We start from the raw sequence: 12,852 nt of genomic DNA on the forward strand, positions 1-12,852 counted from the left end.
TGAGACCACACATGGTGGGCAGAAAGAGAGACCTCTCTCTTCTTATAAGGGCACAGTCTTTTCAGGTTAGGGCCCTATTCTTAAGATCTCATTTAACCTTAATTACCTCCTAAAGACCCATCTCCAGATGCAAACACACCGGGGAATAAAACTTCACCATGAGCTTATAGAGGAGATACCATTAAGTCTAAGCATGTGGAAAGATTAGGTATGAAATAAATATATGCTGACACTAACAAAAGAGAACATAGAAATATTTCAAAATAAACAATATAAGTATGATTTGTCTCATTATTGTAGCTAAACAAATTATGTTTAGCCCCAGGTTTTTGTTAGTTTGATTTTGATTTTGGTTCTTGCTCATATTTTATGATCTTAAGCCTAAAAGCTGGGGTAGGAGCCCCTGTCCTCCTTGTGGACACTGTAAACTGTCTCAAAATTTCCTTCCAAATTCCTTCTTGCATGCCTTACTACAAGCCAGGGGCTGGAAAGCTAAAGTTCAAATGTCCTAGATTGCCTTACAGCTCAAGTTCCACACATGACCTAGCTTCCACCAGGCTGATATACCTTCTCAGTATTATGAAAGCAGAAGCGATGACTGTATCTGTGCTCTTTTTTTCTAATAGGCTTGGTTTTGAAGGTATTTGGTTATTCTGCACCAAGTCACTGTGATCCCAGTATCAAGTTTTTGATGCTAAAAAGCAGAGTGTGGGACCTCCATTTCCTGGCATGGATGGGGCTAAAGAAATGTGGTCCTTGAGCCAAAAGCTATGGATGCCATCTTCCCAGTTTCCTGATCCTCTGTGTTTTTCTGAGGGTCATTTCAAGTCCATGTGGGGTGCTGAGGTCAGCAGACATAGTCTGAGATTCACTCAAGGTGAGGAGATTCTAAGGGGGACCCCCTACATAAATTTGGGTTATAATCTCCGTACAAGGGTGAACGAATAGTAAATGTGTTGTACAAAGGAAGACAGAAGGAAACTTGCTAATGTCAACTGTGGTACTCAGTAAAAGGAAAGGGAAAAAATCTTCCCCTCAGGTCGCAGAACAATTTCTTAAACAAAAAGTACAAAAAATGAAGGAGATGACTAAGAGTCAACTACAGTACATGATGAACTCCTGTTCTTTTAAAAATTCCACAAAGAGTACAATATAAGTTACAAAAACTGGCCAAAGATATTTGCAATAGAAAAACCAATAAAGGATTAGTATTTAGAACACATAAAGAAAAACAAAAAACAAAAAACAAACAACAACAAAAAACCCCAAAGGAAAAGCACCTACTAAAAAACAGGTAAGAAAAAAAAGCCATTTGACAGAAAACACCAAGAGCCTGAGAGATGAGATGTGGAATGCTAGTGACAGTGACAATGGGGGTGATAAGCAATGCTCAAGCACTGCTCCTAGCATTGTCAGCAGAAACAGTTCAGGGCTACCCAGCAAAGGCTGAGCGTGCACATGCCTTAGGAGGCTGCTGCCTTTACTCTCAGAAATTCACTCCTGCCCATGGGTGCCAAGGTATGTATAAGAGAGCTCATAATAGCACTGTTTGTAAGAGCAAAACACTGTAAGACTCCGGTGTCTGACAAAGCAGGAATGCATTATACACTGTGAAGTATTAATGCGCCAGAACACTATACCAAAGTAAGAATCAGTGAGAACTGTACTAAACATGGCGATTTCAGTGAAAGCAACAATTCCTGGAAAAAGACCCACTTACAATGTGATTTCATTTACAGAAATTAAAACAACACAACACTTTCAGAAACAAACTTATTTTATACACATGACTTTTTAACTGTATAGTTTAATAGGCAATAAAGGTAAGAGGTGATAAATTAAGCATTCTTTCAGCATAGTATCTGATAAAATTATGTTTATGTTTAGGTTCAGTATTTTTAGTTTCCTTTCATTAAAACAGATCTTTTGCGGGGTGCCTGGGTGGCTCAGTGGGTTAAGCCTCTGCCTTCTGCTCAGGTCATAATCCCAGGGTCCTGGGATCGAGTCCTGCATCAGGCTCTCTGCTCAGCAGGGAGCCTGCATTCCCTTCCTCTCTCTCTCTGCCTGCCTCTCTGCCTACTTGTGGTCCCTCTCTGTCAAATAAATAAATACATTCTTTAAGAAAAAAAAACCCAGATCTTTTGTTCATCGTTAATAATTTTTATGAAATGCTTCCATGTGTAAAATGTAAAGCGTTTTTATAGTTAAAGAAAGATAAAAAGAGAAGCAAATACCAATATATCCACTACTCAGTTTAACTAATATACAACCAGTACTTTAGAAGCCCCCTCAGGATCCCTGATTACAGACTTCTCCCAGACTTAACAATGATACTAATTCTGAAGATTAGCTTTTAAGAGGTTTTTATATATGTATGTATATGTATGTGTATATATATGTATGTCTTATTTTACATGCATATATTTTAATATTTTATGGAAATACAAACATTGAATATAGATTTATTTCTATAAACATATATTTAAAAAATTATTTTATATATTTTTAACTTATAAGGCAGTTTTAATAGTTATATATATGCATCTATGTGTGTGTATATATATATGTATATATATACAAATATATGTAATAATAAATATAATAAATAATATAATACATAATTAATATATTATTATATAATTATATATTGTATAATTATTATATTATATTAATAATAATAATTAATTAATAAACAATAAATAAAATGTATATGTATGTATACATATACATTTTATTTTAAATATGAAGCTACGGCAACAAAAATGCAGTTCAGTGGTTACCTGGGTCTGGGCATGGGTGCAGGGCAAATGGGCCTAACCTAACTTTTTGGAGTGATGGAAGGTTTTGAAACTCTATTATAGTGACAGTTGCTCAACTCAAATATTTACTAAAAGTCATGTAACCATATTCTTACAATGGATGAATTTTATGGCTTATAAATTATACTTAAAAAGTTATTTGTGTGTGTGTGTGTGTGTGTGTGTGTTTTACTGTTTTGGTTCTTCTGGGAAGCCTTCCATAACTAGACCAGGCAGCAGTTAGTTTACCTCCCTTTGTTACTGTACTTATCAAATCAGGATATACTGCTTGGCCTGTCTTCATCTAGGTTTAAAGCCCCTAAAAAAATAAAATCAAATGAAATAAAAAAATAAAAAATAAAAAATAAAGCCCCTAGAGAAGTAGAATGCTTTTTTGTATTCTGCATCACTTTCTTGCACAACCCATGTCACTACTAAAGTAGCACTTAATGTTTTCTTGCTCATTAAATAACTATTAAATGAATTAATAACCAGGATTTCTGCACTTAAGTAAAAGTATCAGCCTCTCTACTGAGAAGGTGTGAAATTGCATGCTGTCCTGAGGGAGGAACGAAAGGAGTAAAGAGACGGTGGAGTTTAGAGTACTTGTTCTGGACCTTCAGTGTCAGGTCCAACTCTAGCTGCATTGCTTAGGAAAAGTATGATCTGGAGCAAATTATTTAACTGTCTGTACCTCAGTTTCCTTATCTATGAAGTAGAGATTATCTTCCTCAAGACAATCTATTCTTACTGTATAGGGAATAACATAAGACATTTAGAACAATGCCTAATGAACAAACACATAAGAAGGTACTTGACATCATTAATCAGTGGGGAAATGCAAATTAAAACTATAATGATATACCAGTATACATCTACCAGAACAGCTAAAATTACAAAGTCTGAAAAAGGGCTGACAAAGATGTAGAGCAAATGAAATTTACATTCACTTTGGAAAACTGGTAGCAGCTTTTAAAAACATTAAAATACACCTGCTCTGACGGCCAGGAAGGAATACTGACCAGTGAAGTTTAGGAAGATGCAGGTTGGAATATGAATGAAGGTGACTGTGACTGACTTCCCAACAGAACCCTGGAAAGCTCCCTAATTTCGATTCTGTGTGACAGAAAAAGGCAGGCATGAGAAGGTCTCATTACTGTCTTTTAGGATTGCAGTTGAGACAAGCATGCTTATAAAGTGAATTAATATTTTAAAGCATTTAGAAACAATGCCTGAATAGCAATGTTATACCAGTAGACAGAGTTAAAAAAAATACCTACTCTGTGGGCCCTCAGAAAAAATAAAATGGAAACACAGAAAATCTTTTGCAAGAATATTGATAGTAGTTTTATTCATAACCCAAAACTAGAAATTCAGATATCTAACAAGAAAAAAAATTGATAAATTATATATACATAAACGATAAATGGCATTCTACTCTATAAAAAAAAAAGCAACAAAAACCCAAAAAAACTACAAATACAAAACATAAATGAATCTCTAAAACATTTGCTAACCAAAATAAGTCAGGTACAAGTGACATGCTGCATGTTTCCATGTGAATGAAGGTGGAGAACTGGCAAAACTAGTGTACGGTGATAGACATTAGTCTAGTGATTGTCCTATGAGAGGGAGAGGAGGGAACTGGCTGGAAAAGGGCAAGACAACTTTCTGGAGTGATGGGAATTTATATATTGATCTGATTCACAGCAGAAAGGAGTGAAAAAATTTATCAAATTGTAGACTTCATTTTTTTTTTTTACTCTGTGTAAATAATACCCAACAAATTACTCTTAGCATAAGTTCCCCCCCCCCAATTAAAATGTTTTGTCCATTTTTAAGAAGTATCTGATATGTAGTAAGTATGCAAACAAAATTAGCTACTATTAGCCATTCTAGCTGGCTACTTTGTTAGAGTGGTGAGGAAATAATCATTACATATGGTTGAGGCGAAAAACAAAACAAAACAAAAAACCCACAAACTAACAAGAACCAAAACCTGAGTGTCTCTCAAAGAAGGGGAAACAAACAATGACAGCTGATTATAGTCACTGTATTGAAAGAAGAACTCCCTACAGTCTATGAATTACTGTCGAGTTGTACTTCTTTCATACTGCCTCTTCCCTAATGCTCTTAGAGCAGTTGAGGGATTTTATTTTTATTGTTTAAAAGCCACTTATTTTCCCCAGGATGTCTAATTAAGAGCTTTTAAATATTACTTAGATTTTCCTAATGACTTTCAAATTACACATGAAGTTGCTCTTCTAGGTTCATATTGAATACTAACTATACACACAAACACACACACACACATACATATATAGATCTACACCTCTATACATGCACACAAATATATATGTATTTATAAATATATATAAAAATAGGTTTTCCACTTCTTACTAGGATCTTGAACTTAATTGTGACTAAGGCTCATTCATGGTGGGGATATGAAAAACACTAACCATTATCTTCAACTTACATCTATGATACTGCACTTCAAACTTTGATGGCATGTTCATGTCAGGAGCTAAATGTACAGTTAATTTTAGCCGTGGAAAATGAGACGGCTTGTGAATACCGCTTTGAAATGTTCTCAATGGTAAAGCAAAATAAAGTAAAAGAATCTAAGACAAGTGTTAAAGAGATAGGTGTGCACCTGTGGGTCTGCCCACAGCATTCAGATACTAGCAAAGTGTTTGAAGACTGGAGTTCACAGTACTTACCTTAAGAACTTGATTCTCAAGATAATTCATCAAACAATCAGAATTTGCTATACATTTTCTACATTTCCAACAACGAAGAATACTTATGTCTTCTTGATTATGATTTTGCGTTATCAATTCTTTGCTTCTTTTCATCTGTGGAAAAATTAACACATTTTTAAAAGTTGGAACTGTATCAGATTAAGTGCGATTTTCTAAACTGTTACCACATTAGTTACACGTGGATCAAAAGAAAGAGAATTATCATTTAATGAGGTACCTACTAGTAATCAGGTCTTAGCTTAGCAGGACTCTATAAACTATGTCCTGGATTGAAAATTCCATTTACTTATGATGATGATGCATTTTGTTAGTGATTACCAGCTTATTTTCTTTTGCAGAACATTTTGTGTCTGTTTATTTCCATCTTTCTCTCACTAAAAGTCATAAAAGGCAACTGCTAACGGGTCAATTAAATAAGTTAATGCAGTGGTTTTAAATGAATCCTAACAAAGAACTACAAATATTCTTCTAAATAGGAAGTTTTAAATACCCACAGCATTAAATTTGAAATACAATAGAATTTATTGAGTTGCAGTTAGTTATGTGAAAATTGGAAGTACTTACTTTAAATTGATGGCAAAATCCCTTAACCTGAATGCAGTAATTTCTCTTGTATATTGTACTCAATGAAACAAAAAGACTTATAGAAGAGCCCTACCAATTTTGTAGTCTACTTTTACACCTGAGATTTTATGTAAATAATGGAAATTAGACCATTTGGGCAGAAGAGTTTCACACGAATAATGATCCCAAAATAGGTGGAGTATATTTATTAACTTGTCTGGTAACCATTTATTAGAAAGAAAGGAAATGTCTACTAAGCTATCCACAAGGGACTGACTAACTTCCCTGGCCACATTTCCTCATTTGTTAGCTCCTTCATCTTTCATCCGTTCATTCAACATTAACTGACAGCTAACCAAATGCCATACAGTGAAGTCAAACTCCAGGGGGCAATAGGCTGAGTAACACTTATTTTCTGTCTTACAGGTGCTTGGAAAGTTTTAAAAAATGATACTTAGGCCCCACTCCTAGAAATTTTAACTTATTTGGAGGTGGGGAGTGAGTTAGGAGTGGGCACTTTTAAAAAAATTATCCCAGGTAATCCTGGATAACTTTTTAAAGTATGGTCAGGTTGAAGACAGAGATGTATTACACAAACTATTAACTAAATTGCAACAGCTCTAAGGACTACAGAAGAGGGAAAACTGATGAACCCTAACCACATTTAAGGATTTAAGGAATCCTGTATAGGAGGGCACAGCATGCCCCTCTTGCAGCCCATCTAGCCCTGACCTTCAGGTAGCTAATTCCAGTTCTGTCTCCACAGATATCATCAGAGCTCATCTCACTTAAATTATGTCCTCAATAATCTCAAGAACATCTTAATTTGCAAATGTCTTATCTCCTCCTGCTTGATGTGCCTTTCTTCATTGTTGAAACCCTCTCTATTTGGCACTCCTTTCTTCTCTTAGTATCTTATGTCCCCATCTCCCTTTTAACCACAAATAGTTCTCAGCCAAGATTAGGGACTCCAAGAAGAAGTCCTATCAGAATCAACAATGGAGGAGGTAGGCAAGATGGTAGAGAAGTAGCAGACTGAAATGACATCAGGTCACAGGAGTTCAGCTAGATAGTTATCAAACCATTCTGAACACCTACAAACTCAACAGGAGATCGAAGAGAAGAAGAGCAGCAATTCTAGGAACAGAAAATCAACTACTTTCTGAAAGGTAGAACATGCGGAGAAGTGCATCCGAAGTGACAGGAAGATAGACTGTGGGAGGAGGGGCTGGGTCCCGGCAAGCAGGGGAGCAGCAGAACACAAAATCGAATTTTCAGAAGTGTGCTCCCCTGAAAGACATTGCTCACGAGGCTAAGTGGGGGTGGAGCCCTCGCAGGGACAGTGTGGTCTCAGGTCCCGCAGAGTCACAGAAAGATTGGGGGTGTCTGAGTGTGGCAGAGCTCCCAGCTATTGAAGCGGGGAAGCCAACTACAGAGACAGAGCCAGAGAGTGAGCTCTCAGCTCAGGGTTACCTTAAACTGTGATCTGTGGCACAGCTGGGCAACCCCTGAGCAGGGACCCCACAAGTGGCAGATCTGGGGAGACTCACGTTCCTCCCCCAGGAGGAGGAGCATGGAGCAGGAATTGGCTGGGTTTGGAGACTCCAAAGGGGGCTGTGTGCCAGAGATAGAAATGCTCAGCCACAGGCCAGGTGAGCTTGGAACGTGATCAGATACCAGGGAGACAGGAGTGACTGACCTATTTTCTCTGAGGACGCACTGAGGAGTGGAGCACCAAGCTCTCAGCTCTTACTGCCATTTTCACTCCCATCCTCCAGAGCTCTATGGAAAGCATTCAGGGAACAAAAGAACTGAGCGTGAACCTGATCAGATCTCTTAGCCAGGTCCCTGGAAAGGGCGGTGCAATTCTGCCTCAGGCAAAGACATTTGAGAATCACTGTAACAGGCCCCTCCCCAAAAGATCAGCAAGAACATCCAGCCAAGACCAAGTTCACTGATCAATGAGAACTGTGGAACTCCAGAGCTCAGGAAAGCAACACATAGAATCCATGGCTTTTCCTCCATGATCATTTAGTCTTGTAAAGTTAAATTAAATTTTTTAAAATTTTATGTTTCTTATTCTATTTTTAACTTTTCTTCTTTCCTCTTTAAATGTTTTCAACAGTTTATCTTAACAATACCTCTCTAAAAAAAATATTTTTAAACCTTCATTATTATAGTCATATTCTATCCCTCATTGTATTTAACCTTATTTTTTGAATACATATAGGTTTTTTCTTTTCTAAAAAAACTTTGAGATACAATTTCTTCTAATAGATCAAAATACACCCTAAATCTAAATTTACACCTTAAATCTAGCACGTGGCTTTGTTCTAGTCTCCAACTTGAGCACATTCTCTCTTTCTTTTCCTTTTCTTTCTTTTTCCAACCAAATGATCTTATCAAGTTCTTTTTCAGAATTTTTTAAAATTTTCATCATTACAGGCAATTTCTATCCCTCCACCATGTTCACCCTTATTTTGGTATATATATAAGTCTTTCTTTCTTTAAATTTTTGGGATATAGTTTTTTCTAAGAGACCAAAACACACCCAAAATCAAGTGGGTGGCTCTGTTCTATTCACCAGTCATATATATATATATATATATATATATATATATATATATATATATATGAATGATATACACACACACACACACACACATACACACATACATATATATAAATTTCTTTTTAAACCTTTTCTTTGGCCCCGGTTTGGGGGTCTCTTCTGATTTGGTTAGTGTACATTTTTCTGGGGTCTTTGGCACCCTTTGGTATTTTATTCTCTCATTCAAATAGTCTTATCTGCATAAAATGACAAGGCAGAAAACTCACCACAAAAAAACACAACAAGAGGTACTACTGACAGCTAGGGACCTAATCAATACAGACACTGGAATATGTCACAACTAGAGTTCAGAATGACAATTCTCAAGGTGCTAGCTGGGCTTGAAAAAGGTATGGAAGATACTAGTGTGGAGAAATAAAATCCCTTTCTGGAGGAAAAAAAAGAACTAAAATCTAACAAAGTTGAAATAAAAAAGCTATTAATGAGGTGCAATAAAAAATGAAGGCTCTTACTGCTAGGATAAATGAGGCAGAAGAGAGAATTAGTGATATAACAGACCAAATGATGGAGAATAAAGAAGCTGGGCAAAAGAGAGACAAACAAGTACTGGACCATGAGGGGAGAATTCAAGGGATAAGTGATACCATAAGACAAAACAACATTAGAATAATTGGGATTCCAGAAGAAGAAAGAGAGAGGGGCAGAGGTATATTGGAGCAAATTATAGTTAAGAATTTCCCTAATATGGCAAAGGGAACAAGCATCAAAATCCAGAGGTACAGAGAACCCCTCACAAAATCAATAAAAATAGGTCCACACCCCGTCATCTAATACGAAAACTTACAAGTCTTAGTGACAAAGAGAAAATCCTGAAAGCAGCTCGGGACAAGAAGTCTGTAACATACACTGATAGAAATATTAGATTGGCAGCAGACTTGTCCACAGAGACCTGGCAGGCCAGAAAGAACTGGCATGATATATTCAGAGCACTAAATGAAAAAAATATGCAGCCAAGAATACTATATCCAGCTAGGCTGCCATTGAAAACAGAAGGAGAGATGAAAAGCTTCCAGGACAAACAAAAACTAAAAGACTCTGCGAAGACCAAAACAGCCCTACAGGAAATACTGAAAGGGGTCCTCTAAGCAGAGAGAGAGCCTAAAAGTAGTAGACCAGAAAGAAATAGAGACAATATACAGTAACAGTCACCTTGCAGGCAATACAATGGCACTAAATTCAAATCTTTAATAGTTACCCTGAATGTAAATGGGCTAAATGCCCCAATCAAAAGACACAGGGTATCAGAATGGATAAAAACATAAGGCCAATTGATATGCTGTCTACATGAAATTCATTTTAAATCCAAAGACACCTCCAGATTTAAAATGGGGGGTTAAACAATTTACCATGCTAATTGACATCAAAAGAAAGCTGGTGTGGCAATCCTTTTATCAGATCAATTAGATTTTAAGCCAAAGACTAAATAAGGGATGAGGAAGGACACTATATCATACTCAAAGGATTTGTCCAACAAGAAGATCTAACAATTTCAAATATCTATGCCCCTAACATGGGAGCAGCCAACTATATAAACCAATTAATAACAAAATCAAAGAAAGAAATTGACAATAATACAAAATAGTAGGGGACTTTAACACCCCCCTCACTGAAATGGACAGATCTAAGCAAAAGATCAACAAGGAAGTAAAGGCCTTAATTGACACACTGGACCAGTTGGACATCACAGATATATTCAGAACATTTCATCCCAAAGCAACAGAATAACACTCTTCTCTAATGCACACGGAACATTCTCCAGAATAGATCACATCCTGGGTCACAAATCAGGCCTCGACCGAAACCAAAAGACTGGGATCATTCCCTGCATATTTTCAGACCACAATGCTCTGAAGTTAGAACTCAATCAAAAGAGGAAAGACGGAAAGAACTCACATATGTGGTTGCTAAAGAGCATCTGACTAAAGAATGAATGGGTCAACCAGGAAATTAAAGAATTGAAAAAATTCAGGGAAACAAATGAAAATGAAAACACAACTGTTCAAAATCTGTGGGACACAGCAAAGGCGGTCCTGAGAGGAAAGTATATAGCAAAACAAGCCTTTCTCAAGAAACAAGAAAGGTCTCAAGTACACAACCTAACCCTACACCTAAAGGAGCTAGAGAAAGAACAGCAAAGCAAGCCTAAACCCAGCAGGAGAAGAGAAATAACAAAGATCAGAGCAGAAATCAATGAAATAGAAACCAAAAGAACAGTAGAACAAATCAATGAATCTAGGAGCTGGTTCTTTGAAAGAATTAATAAAATTGATAAACCCCTGACAAGACTTTTCAAAAAGAAAAGAGAAAGGGCCCAAATCAATAAAACCATGAATGAAAGAGGAGAGACAACAACCAACACCAAAGAAATACAAACAATTATCAGAACATATTATGAGCAATTATACACAGCAAATTTGACAATGTGGAAGAAATGGATGCATTCCTAGAGACATATAAACTACCAAAACTGAAACAGGAAGAAATAGAAAACCTGAACAGACCCATAACCAGTTAGGAGATTGAAGTAGTCATCAAAAATCTACCAACAAACAAGGGCCAAGGGCCAGACAGGCTTCCCAGAGGAATTCTACCAAACATTTCAAGAAGAATTAATACCTATTCTCCTGAAACTGTTCCAAAAAAAAATAGAAATGGAAGAAAAACTTCTAAACTCATTTTAGGAGGCCAGCATTACCTTGATCCCAAAACCAGACAAAGATCCCATCAAAAAGGAGAATTACAGACCAATATCTTTGATGAAAACAGATGCAAAATTTCTCATCATAATACTAGCCAATAGGATCCAACAGTACATTAAAAGGATTATTCATCACAACCAAGTGGGATTTATTCCTGGGCTGCAAGGTTGGTTCAACATCTGCAATCCAATCAATGTGATACATTAATAAAAGAAAGAACAAGAACCATATGATATTCTCAGTAGATGCTGAAAAAGCATTTGACAAAGTACAGCATCCTTTCTTGATCAAAACTCTTCAAAGTGTAGGGATAGAGGTTACATACCTCAGTATCACCAAAGCCATCTATGAAAAACCCACAGCAAATATCATTCTCAATGGGGAAAAAACTGAGAGCTTTTCCCCTAAGGTCAGGAACATGGCAGGGATGTCTACTATCACCACTCTATTTAACATAGTACTAGAAGTCATAGCCTCAGCAATCAGACAACAAAAAGAAATTAAAGGCATCTGAATCAGCAAAGAAGAAGTCAAACTATCACTCTTTGCAGATGATATGATACTTTATGTGGAAAACCCAAAAGACCCAAAACATCAAAACTGCTAGACTCATACAGGAATTCAGTAAAGTGTCAGGATATAAAATCAATGCACAGGTATCAGTTGCACTTCTATACAACAGCAGCAAGACAGAAGAAAGAGAAATTAAGGAATCAATCCCATTTACAAATGGGTGTAATTACACCCAAAAGCATAAGATACCTAGGAATAAACCTAACCAAAGAGGCTAAGAATCAGTACTCAGAAAACTATATAGTGCTCATAAAAGAAATTGAGGAAGCCACAAAGGAATGGAAAAGTGTTCCATGCTCATGCATTGGAGGAACAAATATTGTGAAAATGTCTATGCTACCTAAATTAATCTACACATTTCATGCAATCGCTATCAAAATTCCATCCATTTTTCTCAAAGAAATGGAACAAATAATCCTAAAATTTATATGGAACAAGAAAATATCCCAAATAGCCAGAGGAATGCTGAAAAATAAAGCCAAAGTTGGTGGCATCACAATTCCAGACTTCAAGATCTATTAAAAAGCTATCATCATCAAGACAGTACTGGCACAAAAACAGATACATAGATCAATGGAACAGAATAGAGAGTCCAGAAATAGACCCTCAACTCTATGGTCAACTAATCTTCAACAAAGCCGGAAAAGGACGTCCAATGGAAAAAAGACAGCCTCTTAAACAAATGGTGCTGGGAAAATTGGACAGCCACATGCAGAAGAATGAAACTGGACCATTCCTTACACCACACACAAAAATAGACTCAAAATGGATGAAAGACCTCAATGTGAGAAAGGAATCCATCAAAATCCTTGAGGAGAATA

The 12,852-nt window shown here is 36.5% G+C and overlaps 1 protein-coding gene across 1 annotated transcript in view; it reads right to left on the bottom strand.

The window, feature by feature from the left end:
• RNF180 (ring finger protein 180) overlaps positions 1–12,852 on the bottom strand; it is a 192,938-nt gene that overhangs the window by 156,322 nt on the left and 23,764 nt on the right. The window contains exon 2 of the mRNA XM_045075286.1: positions 5,522–5,656. Within this exon, the coding sequence (XP_044931221.1) occupies positions 5,522–5,656 (135 nt within the window). The remainder of the gene's footprint in view (positions 1–5,521; positions 5,657–12,852) is intronic.

The sequence above is a fragment of the Mustela putorius genome, unplaced genomic scaffold (genome assembly GCF_011764305.1).
Source record: "Mustela putorius furo isolate JIRA1106 unplaced genomic scaffold, ASM1176430v1.1 tig00000145_pilon_pilon_pilon, whole genome shotgun sequence".
Lineage (NCBI taxonomy): Eukaryota > Metazoa > Chordata > Mammalia > Carnivora > Mustelidae > Mustela > Mustela putorius.